The sequence below is a fragment of the Epinephelus moara genome, chromosome 6 (assembly GCF_006386435.1).
Source record: "Epinephelus moara isolate mb chromosome 6, YSFRI_EMoa_1.0, whole genome shotgun sequence".
Classification (NCBI taxonomy): Eukaryota; Metazoa; Chordata; class Actinopteri; order Perciformes; family Serranidae; genus Epinephelus; species Epinephelus moara.
The window spans coordinates 3,817,804-3,841,169 of record NC_065511.1 but is presented as its reverse complement, the minus strand read 5'-3'; the positions used below and the strand labels follow the sequence as shown (position 1 = coordinate 3,841,169).

Genomic DNA, 23,366 nt, shown 5'->3' with positions numbered 1-23,366 from the left:
AGATAGATAGATAGATAGATAGATAGATATATAGATAGATAGATAGATAGATAGATAGATAGATAGATAGATAGATATACATATATATATTTATATATATATATGTCACCCAGGCACACGTGACAGTCACTCACACACTTTGTGAAATTCCAGGGGAGACACAGCACACAGAAGGGGGGGGATACCGCCAAGTCATCAGTACCATCACCACTGGCCTGCAGCAACTGAAAAGGAAATAAAACAAAACGGAGTTACAACAGAAATTATTTAACCAAAATATGAGACAAAATATACAAACTGAGGAAAAGTAGGCAGGTGACAATAACAAGCTAAACAAAATAACTGCCCTTAAACAAAAAGATTAATAAACAAAGTAAAGAAACAAAAACACTTGCCCCAAACAGTGTGTAAACAGTAATTTACACAAAGAAATCAAATTAATCAAAACCAACTATTGAAATTAAATGGAAAGTTCAGGGGGCTGATCCAAATTAGTCAACAACATAAACAAAGATAAGGGAGTAAACTCCACACAATTAAAATAGGGAATTAAACCCAGGCAACAGGTAGTATCTGCAGTCCACTGCACAGCCAAGCTGGCTGTAGCCCAAAGCAACAAGGCTGACAAACCATGGCCCGAGCCGCAACAGTAGGCTAATATAGAGCCGGGACACAGCTGGAGACAAAACAAGAGAAAGCAGGAGACAAAGCAGCAGCAGCTCCAATCAGCTGGTGGTGACGTCACGTCCGCGCCACCAGTGGACTTTGCCAGCTGATGAGCGTTTCCAACAGTAAACATAAAATTAGCATTGCTAAGCTAAATTTTAAAAATTAGGCTTTTGAGAACTACAATTAAATTTTATTTTTTTTTAAAAACATACCTGTTTGTAAAGTCTAATACACGCAGGGAGAGGGAGGGAGGAACCTAGTCAGCTACCGGCATTCACCTGCGACCACACTAGCGTTTAGCCACTTAATATCATGCAGCATGACAAAGAGAGAGAGAACACATACAAATGAGGCCAGGCGGGACACTGGAGCACGGCGCAAGCTGTCGCTGCTCTGCAGTGAGACACAAATGCCTTAAGCATGACAAGAGACCAAATAACTAAGAAAGTGAAGCAGCAGCGAGTGGCAATACCTGTTAGGATAGCACAACTCTGGACCGGAAGTGATGAGGTGGAAGGACGCAAAGGAAGAGATGGTGGAGGACTGCCGCATTTATATCCAGCCGCCCCAACAATCAGTCACCAGCTGCGCCCAATTAAATGCGGCCACATAATGTGTAGATGTCTATGCTGCTACATTTGTTTATTTTGAAAGAGCATATATGCAAACTGTACATTTCCTGTGAAAACACAAGTGTATTTTGAAAACAGACAATGCATGTAAGAAGTTGAGGTGGCATCCCAGACACGTCGTGTCTGGACATGGAAAGTCCATGACCAAATGTTGATATGTGACAAGGTTGCAGTGAGAATGTGTTTTGTAAACCAACTCTAGATCAAGTCAGATATGTAAATGATCAGTGCCCAGTTAGAAAACTGAAGGCTTGTTCCAGCATATTTCTTAGTTTATAAAATAGTATCTAGTGACTGTGCCCTCACTCTGACTCTGTCTCTGTGTTCTCTGTCTCTGCCCTTACAGACAGTGTCACAGTAAACTGGACCACACCTCCTTCCTCACAGACTGTGTCTTTGATTTGTGTATGTACCAAGGCCATGCCTCTGCCTTATGCAACAGCCTATCAGCTTACAGCACCTCTTGTCAACAGGCCAGAGCTACAGTGGAGAGTTGGAGATCTGAACAGTTTTGCCGTAAGACATGCATACACACTTCAGTGTCCATCCACTCATCCAGGAGTAACTTGTTTTTTTGTTCAGAATTCAGTCTATGCACAAACCTGGCAACCCCACAATCAGGACAGGACTTTTAAGGCAACTTTATCATTCTGCTTTGAGATGTTAATTTCTTAACTAACTAAGGTTTCACTAGCAAGAAAAACCCCACAACAATATGTCGTTTAAAGGTTTAATGAAATACAGGAGTTATTGAATGTTGAGAATAGATGAATGGATGTGGGTGAGGAAGAGGGAGGATGTCATCTGTTAGGCTGGTCTGGGAGGATGTATTGAAGACCGGGCGGAGGAAGACTCAGTGTGGGGGTTCCGTCTCAGGCGTATATATCCACCCGAGCTGATCACTGGCCCCCAAAAGAGTCAGATTTAAATTGATATTTGAACATAAGCTCGACGGAGATCGTCAAGATTGTTGCGGATGTAGGAGCGATATGCTTGGGATGACCAGCGGCCTAGGACCTGAATGGTTTGGTCCAACGAAGGGTGCGAATGCAGAGGCTGAGAAGGTCTGAAGTGAGTGGCAAGCGCCTAGCTGGGAGAGCCGGCTCCTTTTTACGCAAGCCTTTTATTAACATAGTAACATGAGAATGGGAGGTTGAAGGACAATGGAAGCCGGTGACGAGTTTGATGAAGAAGTTGATTCCTGCTAAGTAGGACTGGATGGTGGAGGACCGTATTTTTTGGATGGAATGAGCATGGGTGATGAAATTGCAGATGGACATGACGTCCAGAGAGGGAAAAGGTAGCTGGTAGGTGGAGTGAAATGCCTTGAAGCGATTCCAGCCAGTTAGGTTGGCTAAGAGTGTGCTTGGGGCAAGACTGTTAAGGATGGCTTCTTGTGAAGCATGAGAGAGGTTTGACAGCTGTGGAGCTAGTTGAATATTGTGGCTGAAAACGGTGGGATAGGTGTTGGGTGAAGATCCGATTCTGGGGCCAAGTGTTTGAATTTCTGGAACGAGAAGCAAGATAATGAGTCAGCAGTGATGTTGTGATGACCGGGAACGTGGGCTGCCCGGACGATGAACTGGTGTTGAGCTGAGAATAAGGTGAGTCTGGGCAGGAACTGCATGATGGCTAAAGAATGAGATCGACCTTTGTTCAGGATCTCTACGACTGCGGTGTTATCGGAGTGGATAAGTATGGACTTCCTAGACCATTCGTGCCCCCAAAGAATGGCAGCTATTATGATGGGATACAGCTCGTGAAGCGCAGAGGAAGGAGAGTGGGACTCTGAGTCGAGGGATTCGAACTCTGGGGGCCAAGCGGAGGCGAACCATCTTCCTCCATAGTAGCACCACATCTGTGAAAAGTTGAATGTCCTCAGGCTGGGTGATGAAGTCGTTGTAGAAGAAGGAAATGCCATTCCAAGAAGATAGGAAATGTAGCCACATGCGCATTTCCATTTTGCAGGCATCGTCCAGAATGACCCTATCGTGGAGAGAGGGAATGGCAGCAGCCTTAGACAAAAGGATGGACAAGAAAGATTTAGCTTGAGGGATTATGCGGATCGCATAATTGAGATGGCCAAGGAGGGCTAACAGCTGGCGTTTGGTGCATCTGTCTGCTAGGGGGTAGTTTGACAGAAGCAGAGAGATGCGCTGTATTTTCTCCAAGGGCAGAGATGCTTGGAAGAAATTGAGTCCAGGGTGATGCCAAGGAACTCAATGGAAGTGCCAGGTCCTGATGTTTTCTCCTCGGAAAGAGGGATGCTGAGTTCAGAGAAAGCGTTAGTGAGCATATTGAGCCTGTGGCGAGGAGATGAGGATGGTGGAGTGACTACAAGAAAATCGTCGAGAAGATGGAGAATGTAAGGGAGCCTGTGGTTGTTAGTGAGGATCCAGCATAGGGCTTCTGAAAGAGAATCAAAGATCTTAGCACTACTTTTGCAGCCAGAGGTAAGGCGCACAGAAAAATAATATGCCCCCTTCCAGCAAACACCGCAAAAAATGCCAGAAGTCAGGATGAATGGGCAAAACTTTGAGTGCGCTGGTGATGTCTGCTTTAGAAAGCCAAACTCCAGGTCCTGCTAGCCAAATGAGGGTGATGGCATCGTCGATGGTTGCATATTGCATGGAGAAATCCGGACTGGGAATGACGCTGTTGATGCTTGGAATGTGAGTCATGTGGGGAAGACAGGTCCATAATTAGCCTCTTTTTTCCAGAGTATTGGCGAGTGGCAACACCTATTGGGCTAATGCGAAATAGTGGAAAAGGAGGAATATCGAACAGGCCTATCATGAATCCTTCTTTAACATCTTTAGCCAACAGGGTGTCGACAGTGTGAGGTTCTGCAAGAGCAGACTGGAGGTTGTGACAGATGTGGGAAATGTCAGGGAGAACTGTCATACCGGGATGAAAACCGTGTGTGAAGCCATCTATGAGAAAATGAACAAGCTGTCTATCAGGATGGTTTTGTAGAGCAGTGGCAAGGACATTTACCTGAACGGGGGTGCTGAGGTGCTGTACAAGTTGGTCTGACAGGCGGTTAAAGACTGTGGTGTTGCATGAGGAAGATGGATGTGAGCGAGGTAGCGGAGCAGTGACAGTGTATGCTGTGGCAGGGTGAGAAGGGGCTCCACATAGCTCGCAGGAGAGGGACGTGCGGGCTGCAAATATGCGGCAGTAGAGTTCAGAGTCAAGGGTGCCCCAGTATGTTCCCTGGTTAAATTGCTGTATGCAGCCAGCTGCTTGGTTAGCGAAGTGCATGTGGATAGACCAGTTGGAAGTGAAGGAGGAGGCTGGAGATCACCGAGTTGGTTAGCCTGTGGTGGGACCCCTTGAGTTGCTGACTGAGGCTCTCCTGCTGCTGCGTTGGCTATTGGAGGAAGAGGAGCAGAAGCCGTGTTGCTGGGAATGGCTGAAGGAAGGGTAGAGGAAGGGATGATGGGATGAAAGGATGTATGTGCACAGGGATTTTGTGAAGCCTGCAAAGACAGGGATGAAAAGAAAGCTGAAATCATCTGAGAGAATTCAGGAACAGAGGGAGCAAGCACAGGGGGACATACAACCTGGCCCCCACCAGAGGGGGCTGATGATGCAGGCTGTGGCTGAGGCAGCAACGGCCCTGTGACGTCACGCCTGACGACACCGGCAGTTGGTGGCACGGGTGTTGAAGCCGGAAGAGCGGGAGGTATGGAGTCTGTTGCTGCGTTGATAGAGGCAGAATACAGTCGAAGAAGTGTGGCTTTGTTGGTGTTGCGGTGAAATGGGATGCCCTCGCTCCACAGGAAACGTTGGAGGCGAGTGACGGTCCAGTCTCTGATATTGGGCTCAGTTTGAGGACGCGGAGAATGCCAGCTTGCAGATGAGGGCGCACCGCGGGTGCGCCGTGGTGAAGAGCCGGGAGCTGGAAGCCTAGGCGATGGGGTCAGCTGCCGATGAGGAGAGGGTTGAAGCTGGCTCTTACACCCGTGCCCGCGGTGTCCGGTCCTCGCTGAAGGAGGAATGGAGGCCTGAGATCTGCGGACCCCCGCGGTCCGAGTCGGAGTCGGAGAGATCTCGTTGGCGGAATTTGAATGGAGACGCCGGGACTGAGGTACGCTGACCACTGAACGCAGGCGACCACGCCAGTGTGTTTGGCTGCATTCTGGTTGCTGCTGCGAGTCTGGTGGACCGGTGTCGAACAGATCGTCGAACGGATCGCCTCTGAATTGGTCGGGTTGATCTGCGGTACCGGATCCATGGTAGGTAACGTTAGACAATCTTTACGTTTTGTCTTTGTTTGAATGGAAGTTTTCTCTGTGAAGCGTTTAGGTGAGACGCGCGTTCTGTCGCAGCTCGAGAAATCTTGAGACAAACGGGGTAGTATGGGTTGACCTGGCATAAGTGACGTTGGCTTGGCAGGTGATTAGAGGTGTGGTTGAGGCGTGGTTCTGCTCCCGAACCTAAGTTAACAGGTTAACTACATTTGTTAGAAAGGCCACACCTTTTATCACCTGTCAAGCATACTTATACCTGGTCAATCCACCCTGCTTTGTTTGTCTCAGATTTCTCTAGGACAGATCGTGGTTTACACTTAAATTAAATATTATCTAAAAACTTAGGGAAACAATGAGAGTTTGATTTCAAAGAGTCAACTCACCATGGATCCTAGGTTACAGATCAACCTGCCTGATTCAGATGACGATTTGTACGATGATCAGTTTGAAACCGGTTACTCTCCAGTCATGACATCATAGTCAGAGCACTAGCAAGAATCCCACAAGCATCCTAGTCGAGCTGCTTGCACTCAGTGGTAAACATACCATAGCTGGGTTGGCACCTTCAGCTTGCCTAATGAGATCTACCAGTAGATCTTAGGCCTTCTCTCCTCCTTCCACAAGGACCAAAAACCGCAGACACCATAGGCATAACAGTGGAAGCTGACACCAGCCCTCTTCTCATCTGCAGCCTCTTGTACAGTCCCCAGCTATTCACCATGGTGCACTTGCGGTGCACCCTCCTCTTCAATTTGCCTGTCTCCACACTCATGGTGAGGCGAGTGAGACTGTATAGTAGACAATAGAGCAACTTTGATCAGTATCTTCTCAGCCTCCATCAGTTCTCTGTCAACACCATCCACTGAGCCTCCTACACTTCTGGCTTCCACATCAGAGCCAACCACCACTAGTGTTGTCACATGTGATGTCACAGGGCTTTTGCCACCCCCAGGGTCACAGCCTGTATCACCAGCCCTCCCAGGTGGGAGCCAGATCGTATAACACCCTGTGCTTGTTCCCTCTGTGTCTTAATATTCTCAGATGATCTCTGATACTTTCCTGTGCACATACATACAAAATAAAACTCACTAAAACCGTCATTGTGAGTTAGTCCACTGGTTCAACAATCAACAACTCTGGCTTGAAATAAACCCTTAATTCAGAGAATAAGATGTAAACTGATTATTAAACGATTCTAGAAAGTTATGTCATGTCACCCAAATTTTTGAATTGCTGCACTGGTTGCTCAGTACTTTTATAATACATTTTAAAATGTTATTAATATTACTATTTTAGGGTGTTTTTATTTTAATTTTATTGTCATTATGTATTTAAAGTGTGCTTGTTTAAGTATCACTATGTTAGTCATTATATGCACTTCCATATATTTTGCACTTTCATGTTTTAAATTCAAGAGTTTGCTCTTTTGACGGCATTCTATTTGCTTTATATGAGATCATCTCTTATAACTGAATCTTATTTGTGTATCAACCTGGTTATTTCCTTTTCTTAAATTTTATCTGCTTTATATGAGCTTATTTCTTTTATCCACATATTGCTTATGGGGGGTCCAAGCAGCAATAATCATTGCTGGACAGCAAGTGTTTTTGTGCTGGATAACAATTGTTTTTGTTGTCATTAGTCTTTCTTTTTTTCTTTCTTTCTTTCTATCCTCTTGTTTTTTTCTCCATCAAAAGTGTTTGTGCAGCAAAAACAGTGAGTCAAAACCTCACCTGAATTGGCAGGTGGGTTGCAATTAAATTCCACCCACTACACAGGCTCAAGAATTGACATTCATTCATCTGCATCTTTGCTTCAGTGGTCCTCTCTCAAATTTTGAGACTTTTTTCAGTTTTTTTCAAATCATATTTTCACAAACTCATCCCAGATTGTTGGTCCAGTCATCCTGAAACTTTGGCAGGATTATCTGCAGACATAGCTGATCTAAAGTTATCAAGGAAATTTTGATACATCTATCTGTCAAATTATACATTTTTAAACTGATTCTGCGAGGGGTGGCAAATAAAAATACTCCCCTAAATGTCCCTTAAATGTTCTTGGCAAGTGATTATTACAAGGTTATTCCTTTATTGTTTCCCCATTTGTCATCTGATTATCCACATCTGATAATGTACTCTACTTAATGTTTGGTTCATTAAAGTCCCAAGAAAGTCACAAACATGTTTGTACAGAGCATAAGCACTCCGTATTTTATTGTGTGTGTTTCTCTGCCAGCTCCATCATGTGGTGCAAACAGTCATTATGAGGTGTGTGCTCCACCCTGCCAGCAAACCTGCAGTGGTCTCACTCCTCCTGAGGGCTGTGATGAGAGCGCGGCCTGCAGTGAAGCCTGTGTGTGTGACGAGGGATTCATGTTGAGTCATGACAAGTGTGTGCCTCTGGCAGAGTGTGGCTGTCAGTACAGAGGACAGTATTATCAAACTGGACAGGTACTATAGTTGCAACAATATCATATGGCACCTCCACAATGCCGCTACAACTGCAGCCTCTGTTACTACTACAACCACTACTACTACTTCTACTGTTAGCACTACTGATATTTCTTCTGTGCTATCTTCTCTTGTCCAAGGTGTTCTATCCAGGAGAGTCATGTAACCTTCGCTGTGTGTGTTCAGAAGGAGGAGATACACAATGTGATTCTAACTTTCAGTGTTCAACCAGCGAGAAGTGTATTGTGGAAGGGGGTTTTGCCTCCTGTTCTCCCAAAACTATTGGTTCCTGTTCTGTAAGTGGAGTCAGGACTGTCAGGTCCTTTGATGGACAGGTAAACTACTTTTTTTGTGAATGAGGCAAAAGTTAGCATGCTATTTAGGAAAATGTGCATCAATGGCATATTGATTTTTTTACAATCTGTTGTAATAACAACCTAATAAATAATTTTCAGTAATATTTCATCATTAAATAATGATTTTATAGACAATGCATTTAGATATACAGTATTACCTTTATTTAAATAATACAACCTAAGTATATGTTTATTGTCAGTGCTTTTTTTCTTGTCTACCCTCCAACATCACAGTTTGTCAGTGATGTCATGACGATCCTTTTCATCAGTGCAATGTTTTAACCTTCTCAACAAGAAGTGCTGAAATACAGTGACGAGTCATGTGTTTGTGGTCAACATTTCCTTTGGCTGTTTTACAAGAAAAGCTTACCACTTAACACGAAAACACATTCAGGACATTTTATTAGCATATTAGAGTCAGTCAGATAAATCAACTGAGCCAATATATTAGCTGATATGAGCTTATTGTAAATATATCAAAGAATATGTCAACCAAGTGGCAACCAATACAACTGGAGGTAGAAGCCAATCTGAAAGTACCTTAAGGGCCTGTGTCCACATGGCTTTTTGTTTGGCAGTGCTGGCATTGTTTTTCAATTGTTCCTAATGAGGAGAGAGTAAATGTGGCCGCATGTGGCCACCGTGAGAAAAAGTGCCGTGTCCTGGGTCTTTTATTCAACTTTTTTGTGCCGCCACTCTGAGCACTTCAAGTTGAAAATCTCTGAACTTTTCATAAAGGCGCTGCTACTCCTTTAGCTAGGCTACTGTCACAACAAAGACAAAAAAAAGCACATTCGTGGGAGCAGATGAGGTGGCGTACACTGGATGTTGCTTGTAAATGCTCTGCTCAGTGGTGGATGAAGTACCTGCAAGCAGTACTTGAGTTTAAGTACAGATATCTTTCCAGAAAATTACTCTGTTAGAAGTTAAAGTCACTTGTTAGAATACTACTTGATGTTTACTGCACAGTATCAAAAGTATTTTTATGATATTAAATGTAAGTATTGAAAGACAGAGTACAAGTAGGCCTAAAAGCGGGTAATAAAAAAGCAAGAGATCAGAATTCTGAGGATTTTCTTCAGTTGTAGTCAATTTCTTCAGATTTCAGATTTCTGGAAATTAAAACTGCTTTGAGAGTACTTGTTTGCACTTGCCCTTATGTGATTAACCTATAAACTTGCATGTAAAGACTACTGATTCACCAAACCTTCAGATTTTATTTTATTAGTAATGTAGTACCAGAAATGCTTTTGACATAGAAATGCAAGGATACTGGAGTAAACCTGGAGTGAAACAGTCTTACTTCAATCCATTAAAATGTATTGCACTAAAAGTATACATTTTATTATTCCTCCACACCAGCGACAGCCGTTACGTGGCCAGGGGCATTATTTTTTTGGATTGTCGGTCTGTTCTTCCGTACGTCCATCCCGTTCTTGTAAACTTGATATCTCGAGAATGCCTTGGGGGAATTTTTTCAAAGTTTTTGCATGAATGTTGAAACTTAGATTTAAGGATGAACTGATTAGATTTGAGCGGTCAAAGGTCAAGGTCATTGTGACCTCATCTCTCTCATTCTCATAAACGCAATATCTCAAAAACACCTTAAGGGAAGTTCTTTAAATTTGAAGAAACGTCCACTTGGACTGAAGAATAATCTGATTAGAATTTTGTGGTTGAAGGTCAAAAGTCAAGGTCACTGTGACCTCACAAAATATGTTTTTGGCCAATAATTATGACAAAACTTTACACAAATGTCTTATAGAACCTTGCACTTTTTGTAATGATGTGCTGAGATGAGGCGTTCCCCAGACCCTCGTCACTGCTTATTTGCTGAAGAAAAATACCATGTGGACACAGACCCTTAAGCAGCTATAATCAATACTTTCACAATGATGTAGAATTGACAGTGTGAAAATGTACACTGATAGTGATGTACCTACATAGATTTGTCAACTGAATTTGCAGCTCCCCTTGGCTTTACAGAGCTTTATAGAGATCAGCTCATAACTTTACTGATCTTGTTCACTCTCACAGCTCTCATAGTGTTGTTTTTGGCCACAGTAGGCAGCTGTTTTCAGCCGACAAACACAGTCAGACACTGGCTGGTGTTGCATTTAGTCATTAACTAAGTTTTCTGTACCTTCAAGACAATCACAGTAGGAGTTCAGACATAACATTTAATATATTCTTATCCTCTAGGCATATCCTCTGTGGGGCAACTGTTTATTCACATTGGCAGGAGTGGAGGAGAAGGACGGAGGTATGGCAGCCTTCTCTCTATATGTACAGCAGAAAACCCATAAGGATGGTACCGTCGTTCGCAGTGTGGAGTTGCAGGTCTATGGCATGGAAATCACTATGGAGACTGGTGTTGTTTGGGAAGTCAAGGTATGAATGACATTTTGCTTTGGCTAGGCGTAAGGTGTGTTTAAGTTAATCCCATACATAATTTTTTGCTGTTAAAGTATTTTAAAAATTTCAAGTCAAATTAATTTTGGCAGACGTGTGGTAAAGCTGCTGTATTTTAGACACAGTGGTCCCCTTGTCCTCTACCATGCAAACTGGTCTGCTGTCCATTCCAATTCATTTTGCAAAGGAGTTAGTTGGTCGGTCACAGGTAGACTTACTCAGTTTGCGTGTGAACATCTGGTCAAGTGTGGCTTGACAAGGCTGACTGCTAGCACTAGCATCAGAGGCTGTGCTAGCTCAGACCTCTGGGTTTGCTGCTAAATGCTTTGTGTTGAGGTGATATTTCAGGCTTTAAGTTCTCCAATGGTACAAAAATTCCTTACTGCAGAAATTGCAGAGAATGGTGCTCCTATCAACTGTTCCCTCTGGAAGTTTTTTAAAGGGGCCACACAGCATTGTCTCGTCTGCCTCTATCACATAACAAAGCCAGTGTGGCCTTCAGTACACACCACATTTCTGTGATTAATATAAAAAAAAAGACCAAAAATACCAAACCGCATTTTATGAACATATTACTGGTTATATTTTATAAATAATATATTTCTGTGAGGTTCCAGGCAATGATAAACTCCGGCCTTCAGTGCTGTACAATAATTTGCAACAGCTCCTGAAGTGGGACGGAGCTTACATGGTATCCGTGTGTGTGTGTGTGTGTGTGTGTGTGTGTGTGTGTGTGTGTGTGCTCTCAATGTCTCAGGTTGATGACATCAGAGTCTCCCTTCCTGTGTCTCTGGCTGATGGAAAAGTGCGAGCACATCAAAATGGCATCAACATCATCATTGAAACTGACTTTAATCTGAAGCTGAGCTATGACAGTGTGGCAGGCGTGTTACTACAAATCCCATCCACCTTTGGCAGCTCCCTACATGGTCTCTGTGGAAACTTTAATGGTAACCTGACTGATGATCTGGCATCAGGAGGTAAGGGTCCATCAGACACAGCAGCAGTTTGGGTAGTAAAGAAGGATGACACTCCATGTGACACACGCTGTGGTGCCAGTTCCTGCCCTGGGCCAGATGAACAGAAGGTCCCAGAAGCCAAAAAGGCCTGTGACATCATCAAAGCTCAGCAAGGCCCATTTGAAGGTTGCCACTCAACAGTGTCCCCAACTCCTAACTACGATGCTTGTGTCAGGCAAGGAAATATCTGAGCATACGTCTAATGTCAAAGTGATGCATTACATACATTAATTCTGCTCCCAGCTAGACATTTCTGTGACTGTGTGAAGTATGTTGTCTTGTCCTTGGTCTCTCAACTCCTTAAGCACTCACACTCCTTTTCTATTGCTGGGACTAAACAGCCTGGAATCTATCTGGAGATTTTTATACCTCCACGTCAGCAATAGCTGTGGCTGGAGGCATTATGTTTTTGAGTTTTCCGATTTTTTTTTTCCAAATTTGGCACAAATGTTTACCTGGACTCAACAATAAATTGATTAGAATTTGGAGGTCTAAGGTCAAGGTCACTGTGACCTTGTATCCGTCTTATTCTTGTGAATGCAATATTCCAAGAACGCCTTGAGGGAGTTTGGCACAAATGTCCACTGGGTCACTGTGACGTCACAAAACATGTTTTTGGCCATAACTCAAGAATGGATACACTTAGTATTCATTTCACAGGAATATCTAATAGGATAAATTAAGAAAGTGATGACATTTTATATCCTGTAAGAGAAACTTTACTGGTGCACAAAGACATACAACCGTGAGGCTGTGAGGTTTTATTGCATTCTTAACACTAGCCAGCACTTCGGTCCAATCAGATGGCCAAGTCACCAGGAATTATTTGATATTCAAAACTTTCATAACTTGACCTAACATATAGTGTAGTTATGTGCACAGTTTTCCTGCATGATGAGGGAAGATAAATAACTTTATAGTTGCTCTCATTTTCACTTTTACATGCAATCAAAGTGTCTTAGATAGTCTGGCTGAACTGTTGGCTGTCCAATCATATGACACTTTTGTTTCTAGTGTTGTAAGCATTGTCTTCATATTCCCAGATCTCAGACATTTTTATAGTTTGATTATATTATTTTGATGAAAATAAGAGACAAAACTGCAAAAATAAGATCCCAGTCATAAAAAACTAGAAATATCCTTCACCAGACTCGAGTGTCTGTGTTAAGACTGTTTCTGGTGTTTCCTGTATTAAAAGAAAGTTTGTTTCCAGGGAGATGTCCACGGGAAGAGGGGGTGCTGACGTCCTGTGTCGTCACATCCAGAATTATGTTATCGCCTGTCAACTAGCTGGCACCAAGATAAGCAAATGGAGGAAAGACAGCTTCTGTCGTAAGTCTGATCTGATGCTCTGATTCACTGATGTTGAATGTGGCTTAGCCTAATGTTTGGACAGGTTCATTCTCCCATGCCATTTTTATGGTGGCCCATAATGCAAACTACAACAACACTGGACGAAACACTTAAACAAAACAACATTTTGTGTTTTATGCTTTTTGTGTGTTTGTGTGTGTGTGTGTCTGTGTGTGTGTGTTGTGGCAATTCTGTTGCCTCTGTGTTTGACCAAACAGGAGAAATAGGGACACAGCATACAACATGCAATACACAGCAACCAGTGTTTCAACCAAAAAAAAGAGTCCTTTAATTTTGAAAAGAAGGGAAAAGGAATAGGGAACAGAAAAACACAAATCCTTCCCAGTCCAGGATAATTCAGTCTCTGTACAGGCTTCTTGGTCTTTCTAAGAGAGACAGGAAAGACACATGATGAATAAATCTTGACAGGGAATATTAAGCATTTGTCCTGCTTGGTTGCTTAAGTTGCTGATAGGGGGGTTGCAGATCAGTCCTCTCACCTTTCGCTCTGCCAACTGAGACTGGAGAGGAGCCTTTCAACCCATGCTGGGCTGATTCGAGATAATCTACAGGGGGTTCTCCCCATGACAGAAGCATGTGACGGGGGTAACACATCACACTGTGTTTTCTGTGTGGTTGTTGTGTTTTATTGTTATGCCAACTGTATCATCACTCTTAATGTCTACTACATAAACTCTTTAACAAGGATGCTACTGCTTTATTTCTACATGTGAAATCAACCTCACAAACAAAATGGCATTAGGACAGGGGACATGACAATGTTACGCGCTAATAAACTGAGACGCGTCGAGCACTAGGACCACACAGAAAACGGCCTCTCAGACTGAAGCCTGTTATCCCTTTAGAGGGCATGATGACAACCCCAATAGCAAACAAGAGCACAATTAACTGAAGTCAGTGACAAATGAGGGCTGGCAAGATGAGCAATTCAGAAATATCTTAAAAAATAGTTTTAAAAGCATGCACCAGATTTGTTAAAATGTACATTCTGTATTTTTGCTGGTTTTATGTCATTTGAAATGACATTTGCACCATTTTCTATCAAAAAATAAAATTAAATATTTTATCCACCTTCAGTAGATTTAAGTGTACTTATAAAAAAAAAATCTTTATTTTAAAAGCATTAAATTTAAATAAGATATTTTTGGAGTATTTCTATATTTAGATTTTAATGCATTTTGGCAATATTGAGCAGGACATATCCTAAAAGCACCCCTTTTTTTTCTAAATAATGCTTGACAAATTATGTAAAATTTGTTTAAAAAAACCCACAGTGTTGCACTGCAAAAGTGGATTACATTTATTCCACATTTTACTCCACATTTATTTTCCTGTATATAATCATATTTTTTATGAAAAAATACGAGTTACACCAAATGACACTAGGTTGTGTTATTTAATATAAAAAAGTAATAATATAAGATCATGCCAAACTAGTTGTTATGGTGTTTTATTGAGAATTTTAGTGTTTTTAAGCAAGTTTAATTATTTGGTGCAAAGTTTTTATGGTTACACCACTCAGACATTTTTGCCATTGGCCTCTAATATATTCTCTCAAAATGTATTAAAAGCAGAAATTTTGTACTGGATCCACACAAAATTAAAGTTTGTAAGTTAATCATACATTTATTTTCAAATTTTAATCCTTTTAAATTTGACTAAACCATATGGACACAAAAAAAGTAGCGTCATGTCATTGACCCATATATTAACTGAAGGGGGTGCTGTACTAAGACATAAGAGATTGAGTTTTATTAAAACGTTTATTTTTGCATTCTTTGTTATATATTAACAGAAGGGCCTCTAGTTTCGCAGACCGGGTGAGGCGGAGGCGCATTGCACCTGCGCTTCGCCCACTGGGTGTGGCCAGGCGGATTTTGCAAGTCTGGCACACCGTGCGCGCTGGAGCAGCTACTCCTCTTTCCCACTTCCGTCCCTCCTACCTGCGCAAGTCGGAAAGAGGGAGGAGAGAAGGCGTGGAGTGGGTTTTATACACATCACACCAATCAAATGAGCCCCTCTCCTCGCCCTTAAATTCGCCGCGCGAAGCCGTAATGAGAGTTTACTCAATTCGCCATGGCAGAAGAGAGCAGCAGCGTCAGACGGCCAAACTTCTCCCAGGAGGAAACTGATGTTTTGGTCCGGGAGGTCCAAGCTCACAGTGTCCGAATATACAGAACTGCGAGCAGACCTCCACGGGCTGATGATGCAAAGGTAGCCTGGGAGGAAGTCACCACGATTGTAAATCAATGTTGTGTTTCTCTCGTGCGTGCGCGCTCTCTCTCTCTCTCTCTCACAGTCTCACTCTGTTTCTTTTCTTTTGACTTTTCTAAGATGACAGATGCTGAATATATACTCCCTCTCTGATGCTGTGGCTGTTTGTGGTTGGCTGAGAGGGATGTGAACTCATAATTTTGCAGCTGTGTTAATCAAATCAGGTTGGGTTTCCATTACGCGTGCCAAACGTGCCAAACGGTGCCAATCCCCTTTGATCTGACATCAGATGTGAGGGGACAGTCGATATAGAGATACATTTATGTGCTGATTGCAGATGGTTGCATTGAATAGTGGTTTTTGTGGCTATCTATTGCATTGTTAATGTGCCTGACATTCTGGACACCTGCCTGTGAGGTTTTGGTGACGTGTGCGCACTGTCCGCCGGTCAGCCAAACTTCCACAAACTTCCGCTCCGCCTGCGCTGACAGCAGACCTGGTTTCAGCCGGCGAGCTTTTAGCGCACCTTCGGCGAAGCCTTTTGGCACGAAACTGTCACTGCTCCAAGCTGGATCTGTCGACACCTCCCCCTGCTGCGCCGCCACACCCATCTCAGTGCACCTCGGTCTGCCAAACTACCAAACTGAGCGGGCCTCGGGTTGCGCTGCTCAAAACTAGCTCTGCGCGGGGTTCGCCACCCTGCGCCACCCTGCGCCGCGCTGGGAAACTAGAGGCCAAGGAATTCTACTGTTCATTTGACACATTTTGCTTTATTGCACAATCTTTATTGTTTCTATGCAAAATTTCTCAATTAATTTGATGGCCTAAACTGTACCTGTAATTAACTGAACCTAATTACAGTAAAAGTAACTTTAAAAAGGTGTCTGTGAAATTTCTGTCTATGACAACTTTGTATTTAAAAAGCCTCTATGTTGTAGTTTTATACATATTTTGAACTTCATATTGCTTTGAGGTGTAGGGCAGATATTCATCAATTCAAGCTTTATTTTAACTCTAAATTATACTGAGGGACACCTCTTATTTCCAGTATCGTCAAGTAATAACAGGGCACTGTTCAAGCAATAGGTGTTCAGTTCAAATATATACACATGTAACACAGGAAAGATTATGTAATCACACCATAGGCACCGTATCTAAAAAGGCAACAGAAAAAAGGTGGGTTTTAAGGCGTTTTTTTTTTTTAAACTCTCAACAGAGATGGAGTTTTTTACTGTGGTGAGAAGTTTGTTCCATAATCTGGGGGCCACCACTGGTTTTCAAATTAGTCCTGGGGACAGTAAGAAGCCCTGCATGGGATGATCTAAGGGGTCTCACAGGTGTGTGAGGACTAAGCAGATCACTAATATAGCTGGGAGCCAGGCCATGCAGAGCCTTGTAGGTAATTAAACGTATTTTAAAAATCAATTCTAAATTTAACAGGTAACCAGTGCAGAGTGGCCAGGATGGGTTATGTGAGAGCGGCATGAAGACTTGGTGAGAACCCTTGCAGCAGCATTTTGCACTACCTGTAATCCGTTCAGAGAAGTTTGGGAGAAGGAAGTAAATAAGGAATTGCAGTAATCCAGACGGGTAGAGATAAAAGAGTGAATACATTTTTCAATGTCATGGGCTAAGAGAACCGGGCGAAGTTTCCTGATGTTCCTTAATTGAAAGTAACAGGTCTGAACCACGGAGTTGAGATGCTTGTCAAATTTCAGGTGTGAGTCGCATATGACTCCGAGGTTTCTGGAATGTGAGGTGATATGACTGGCTAGAGAACCAAGGTGCTGACTGACTGAATTGAATTTATGGTTAGGATCAATGATGAGGACCTCTGTTTTGTCAGAGTTAAGCTGGAGAAAGTTATGGGCCATCCATGATTGTATAGCTGATTGGCAGTCTTTTAGTACATGGAGATTGTTTTGGTGGTTGGGCTTAACAGATACATATAGTTGCATATCGTCAGCATAGAAATGGTAGGCGATACCACTGAAGCTGCGAATTATGTGGCCCAGGGGGACCATATATAGACTAAAATGGGCCCCAAAATTGAGCCCTGGGGCACTCCACTGGACAGTGAGGCATTCAAAGATACATGCTCTCCAATCCCCACGTTAAAATGTCTGTCAGATAGATATGACCTGAACCATTCAAGGGCTGGACCGGAGATCCCCACCCAGTTTTCAAGCCTATCAATCAAGATTGTGTGATCAACGGTGTCACAGGCAGCACTTAAATCCAATAAAAGTAACGCAGAGCAATTTCCCTCATCAGCATGCAGTAAAATGTCATTGAGAAATTGCAGCAGAGCTATTTCAGTGCTAGGGTGTTGACGGAAACCTGACTGAAATTTGTCAAAAATATTATTTCCCTCTACTAGCTGTAGGAGTTGCTTCGCTACAGCTCTCTCTAACAGCCGGGCTCGACCGGGCACGTCAGCGGCATGACACGTCTGCAGCGCGAGTCCCGTAGCAGCTCGCCCCCCTGTTAATCAATTACAGCGGCTCCACCAGCAACGGGAGCGGCGCGACAACCCCCGTCTGTCGTGCGACAACTCTCTATTTTATGCAGCTCTTCTATTTTTGTCGCGCTACGCTTCCCTACGTGACCCTCCAGCAGATAAAAACTACATGAAATAGTGTGCTAAACGAGCACAATGTGTTTTTAAATGAATAAACCATTATCAGAGGTGATATGTGATGATTTTTTTTCATGCATTTACCAATGTTTATCCATGACATTGTGTAAATGTCTGTGGCGGACGTTTGAAAGCGAGTAGATGACAAACAGTACAGTAAACTTGTAGATAACTCAAATATATGTAATAACTTAGGTGGAAAATGCTTTAACATTTCATGCAGCCTACATGCAGCCTCTTGGCTCAGCAAACGGTAAACAACCCCGCTGGCTTCTCTACGTGTCGCTTCCGTACGCAGTCAGTGGAGCCCAAATGAATACGCCGCGACGCTATGCTGACGTGACGTTTACGTTTGCAGCCGGTGGAGCCCGGCCGTTAGACTTTGGACAGAAAGGGTAGTTTGGATATACAGTAGGTCGGAAGTTCTGTGGCAGCAATGGATTGAGACTGGGGTTTTTTAATAAGGGGTGGACAGTGGCTGTCTTAAAGAATGATGGAACACAGCCAGATGTAAGAAAAGAGTTTATAATGGTTAGAAAGGGAATTATGCCTTGGGGACCAGAAGACAGGTTCATATGTGACAAGATCTCCTGTAGATCATGTAATGAAATGGGGGAGAGCTGAGTTGGAGTGACATGAGGTATTTCAAGAGGCAGGGTAACTGTAGAGGATGCAATGGCTTTTCTGATATTGTCAATCTTCTTGATAAAGAAGGACATGAAATTTTCACAGAGAGCCGGGGAGGAGGCGGACATAACCGGAGGTTTGTCGTTCAGCAGGTAGTTAAAAGTGGAAAAGAGAAGTCTGGGATTATGCTTATTAATTGATATGAGATTGGCAAAATATGCAGCTCTGGCAATCTTTATATTGGAGTTAGGGGAAGACAGAAGCTCAGACAAATGCAAATGATGGACCATTAACCGAGTTTTTCGCCAGCTGCATTCAGCCCGCCTACATTCTCTCCTTACGGATGTCCTCATTTATCCAAGGGGTAAGGTTTATGGCTGAAGCAGATTTATTTCTAACAGGAGCAATGGTGTTCAAGACTAACAAGCAAACTTCATTGAAGTGATTAACCTGATCATCAGTGGATGACATTAGGGTGAGATCTTGGAAGTGACCATAAAAATTTGTGAGAATTTTACCACTGAATGTTCATTGAATACACGAGAGGGGAAGGTACGTTTGTTAGGTAAAGAATCTGTCAGAGGGACTGTTTCAAAAATAATACAACTGTGATCCGAGGTCAAATCTTTCATTGATATGGCACTAGGAGCTATATCCAATGTAAAGACAAGGTCCAGGGTATGGCCACAGTTGTGTGTGGGTCCAGTAACATGCTGAATTAAATTAAAAGAATCAGTAATATTTAAAAAAGTCAGTGCAAAGTTATCTGTGGGATCATCCACGTGAATGTTAAAATCACCAACCAAAATAACACAGTCTTGACTGATTAGAAGACATGAAGTCTGAGAATTCTGAGAGAAAAGTGTTATCTGGTTTGGGAGGGCGGTATAAAACAATGCAGCAGACAGGTTTAGAAGAGGCAATGTTAAAAGCAAGGACCTCAAAACTCTTGAATACACCAACCTTAACGTGAGAGCGCTTACAATCATTTCTAAAAACCACCACTGCCAGCCCACCCTAGGGCCAGAAGGCCTGGGACAGTTGAAATGGTCATAATTAGGGGGACAAAGTTCAACTAGTTGGCTACACTCACCTGGTTTTAACCAAGTTTCAGTAATAAAAAAGATATCTAAGTTATGAGAAGAAATAAAATCATTTAAGATGTGAGTCTTATTGTTGAGTGACCTGGAGTTGAATAAAGCCAGTTTGGCAGGGAGAGAAGGAGAATGACAGGTAGACTTGGCAGGTGCAGAAAAAGTAACACTGTGTTTTAAATAAATGAGGTTTACAGCCTTGAAACTGCCATGTGAGCGGTAGGGTCTGACTGTTACCATAGTTTCAATAGTTTTGATGGGGGGGGGCAGCAGGTGAGGGGGTTAATGACAGGGGGCCAGCAGGAGGAGCTCTCAACAGTAACAGTCCTTCAAAGTCGCACCAGAGAAGAAGAGGGAGATGCCAGGGTGTGGTGGGGGGAGTGTAAACAGTCAGTCATGTGGGTATAATTGCACAACGTGTTGCAGATTAGTCGCTAGCATGCAGCTTCCTAGCTTGTTTGGATGTATGCCATCAGTCTTAAAGAAGGAAAAGCAGTTCCAAAACAAGTTAAAATTGTCAATCAAGACTACACTGTGTGCCCTACAAGCAGACTGAAGTGTGGGGGCTGAGGAGTCTGCTGACACGTCCAGATCCACCGCCAGCAGTTGGGATTGGACCGCTAATGAAGACAGACTTTCCACAGCTGTTTAGAAAGTTTAACAACCAGTCAAAGTGGATTTTGGTGAGTTCAGACTGTTGCAGGGATGTATCATTAGAACCTACATTGACTATAATTCTCTGAATGGAGGTCGGCAGAGTTTCTGGCAGAGAGGGAAGCCTCTCCAATATGTCGAGGATCTTCGCCCCAGGGAAACAGCGTGTGATAGCGTTAAAGAAATGGATATTCCTAATTATGGAGTCCCCGACTATTAAAGTCGTTGGGGGGAAGTGAGGACGAGGAGATGTTGCGTATCAGCACTCCATCATGCTAGAGTCACAACAATTGATGAGCGTAGCAGGAGGGGGAGTGGTTGATGGAGGGAACTTCACCATAGAGGACAGGGTGGATGAGACGGGGAGGAGAGGAGTTCGCCGGGGGACTGGTGTAAAGCACGGTATGGAGCGGCGAGACTCGATGCAGGAGTGCTCTGGTACAGCAGATGGAAGGGGCGGATGTGGCGGAAAGCAGGACAGTGAGCGGTGACAGCAGTTTCTGGAGGAGGTGTGTACACAGCAGCAGTAGTGGGAGCGGAGGCATCAGGCTCCGAACCACTGAACCCAGTCCAACCTGATAGTGACCGACAGGTATCCAGGGCAACGGAGCCGGTTTCTGAGTGTTATTGCGTTGATCAGGGTAATAACTGATCAATAAGGACTGTTTATTAGCAGTTATAAGCGGCAGAGCTCAGCGAGCTTCTCTTCTTCCAACAACAATGCGGTTGTGTGAGTCCTTGCGTCGTGACATCACCGTGTACAAACAGATGGGGGGTGCATTGACAGTACAAACAGTGGAGAAAGAAGTACTCAGATCCTTAAGTACACTGCTCAAAACATGAGGGTTTTAGGGTTAATTAGATCAGAGTAACTCAGAATAAAACTCAAACTGAGCATGAGGGTGTTCCTGTGCACCAAAAGCCTTTTTTTTTTTTTTTTTTGGCCTTTTCCAACAGTGACTTGGTGTTAATTTTGAAAGCTATTTTAGATTTAGTCTTAGTCTTGAGACAAAAATGCTTTTTAGTTTAGTCACATTTTAGTCATTTTTATCCTTTATAGTTTTAGTCGAGTTTTAGACGACAAAATTCAAAATGTTTTAATCGATGAAAATTTATGACATTTTAGTCGACTTTTAGTTATTATGTTTTCTACATGTTTTTTTTAATCTTTAAACTAATCTGGTTAGGCTAATTCATGTGTGAGAAATTATAATCAAGGTGACAGGTTGTATAAAAAATTCATTTTTACATTTTTTTCTACAACTACAAATAATTTCTGCACATTTACAAACTGTCATTTTCCAGCAGTTTTTTTTTATTTTAAATTATATTTTTGGGGGCATTTTTGCCTTTAATTGATAAGACAGCTAAGTGCACAGGGGAGAGGGAGAGAGGGAATAACATACAGCAAAGGGCCACAGGCTGGAGCCGAACCCAGCCTGCTGCGGCAACAGCCTTGTACATGGGGCGCCTGCTCTATCCACTAAACCATGACGCCCCAGCAGTTTTTGACAGGTTTAAGGGCTGATTTACAAGCACACACTTACTGATCATCATTTGAAAAGCCCAACATCTCTCTTTTTATGCTCTCAAAAACTTTGACACCCCAAATAAGTAATCTGAGACAACTGGGACTTGTATCCAGGTTCATTGTCAACTCTGACTTATCCATCTCACTGTTCAGAAGCAGAAAAATAACTTAATTAAGATTAAGGAGGTTTAAACTCATGTCTTCTCACAGAGTTGGTTTTTAAAACTAAATTTTAATCTCTGTCAGAGAAAACTGATCTGAGTTCAGACAGTTTACTTACAGCACAGCTACACTCACAGATAACTGAGCCTCCTACTTGCCTGTCAAACAGTATGAAACCTTAAACCTTCTTGAGTCTGTACCGAGTGGAGTCCTGCGAGGATCAGCTGGGAAGTCTGGCGGCCGGTGGCTGCTCGTTCTGCTGCCATTCAGCGGCTAACAAGCAGAGCTAACTGCTAACAGCCACCGCTGCAACCAACAAACTCCACAAATCCATTCAGCAGCTCCGCCATCCACAGTCAGACACACACGGCTGATAATTTACTGCCTAATTACAGCTCACACCTCGCACCAACAGCTGACACTGCTCTGGAGTGTGTGTCACTCATCCAGCATTTGAAGATAATTGCAAGCACCGCCGTTCTCAGCTTTCAATGTCCAATAGTCCACCACTAGCATCTTTGTCCCGTCTTGTCTCATCAACGGGAATGAAACATAGATTTTGTCTTAGTTTTTATTATTAAGATCTGGTTTTAGCTTGTCATCGTCTCGTTTTCATCATGGAAAAAAAGTTTTTGTCATTGTTTTTGTCAACGAAATTAACACTACTTTCTTGATGTATATAAATGTACTTTCAGAAATATTCAGTGTAGCTTATGACCTTCAGTGAAGACATTTTTCACATGACTTCATTTTTATTGAATTTTTAATTAATTCAAGATCTGGAATGCATACCATGTCCAGTTATTTATACATAAGTAGTGCTACTGTTTGAGAAGGGTCAAAACTTGTCCTGGAAAATGCAAAGATTCAGACCACGTACAGAATTGTAAAAGGTGGAATTTGACTCTTAACCTCTGCATTGAAAGACACCCACCTCACCTCTCAACTACTGAATAAATCAGCTCACCAAAAGACATAGTGCAGAGAGGGTTTTTTACCTGATAAATTATGAATTGAATGGAGTCTGAGTTGAATATATCTGTTTTACACATTCTCGATATTTCAATCAATCCATCAATCCATTTATCAATCAATCAATTCAATCAATTTTATTTATAAAGCCCAATATCACAAATCACAATTTGCCTCACAGGGCTTTACAGCATACGACATCCCTCTGTCCTTATGACCCTCGCAGCGGATAAGGAAAAACTCCCCAAAAAAAACCCTTTAACAGGGAAAAAAAATGGTAGAAACCTCAGGAAGAGCAACTGAGGA

General features: G+C 42.8%; 1 protein-coding gene across 1 annotated transcript in view; it reads left to right on the top strand.

Moving 5' to 3' along the window:
• Positions 1 to 1,772: 1,772 nt before the first annotated feature.
• The window catches only part of LOC126391193 (IgGFc-binding protein-like), an 88,814-nt gene continuing 67,220 nt past the window's right edge, over positions 1,773 to 23,366 (top strand). Inside the window, exons 1-6 of the mRNA XM_050045766.1 lie at positions 1,773 to 1,817; positions 7,793 to 8,007; positions 8,148 to 8,342; positions 10,566 to 10,754; positions 11,533 to 11,969; positions 13,008 to 13,126. Of these exons, the coding sequence (XP_049901723.1) occupies positions 7,930 to 8,007; positions 8,148 to 8,342; positions 10,566 to 10,754; positions 11,533 to 11,969; positions 13,008 to 13,126 (1,018 nt within the window). The 5' untranslated portion in view covers positions 1,773 to 1,817; positions 7,793 to 7,929. The remainder of the gene's footprint in view (positions 1,818 to 7,792; positions 8,008 to 8,147; positions 8,343 to 10,565; positions 10,755 to 11,532; positions 11,970 to 13,007; positions 13,127 to 23,366) is intronic.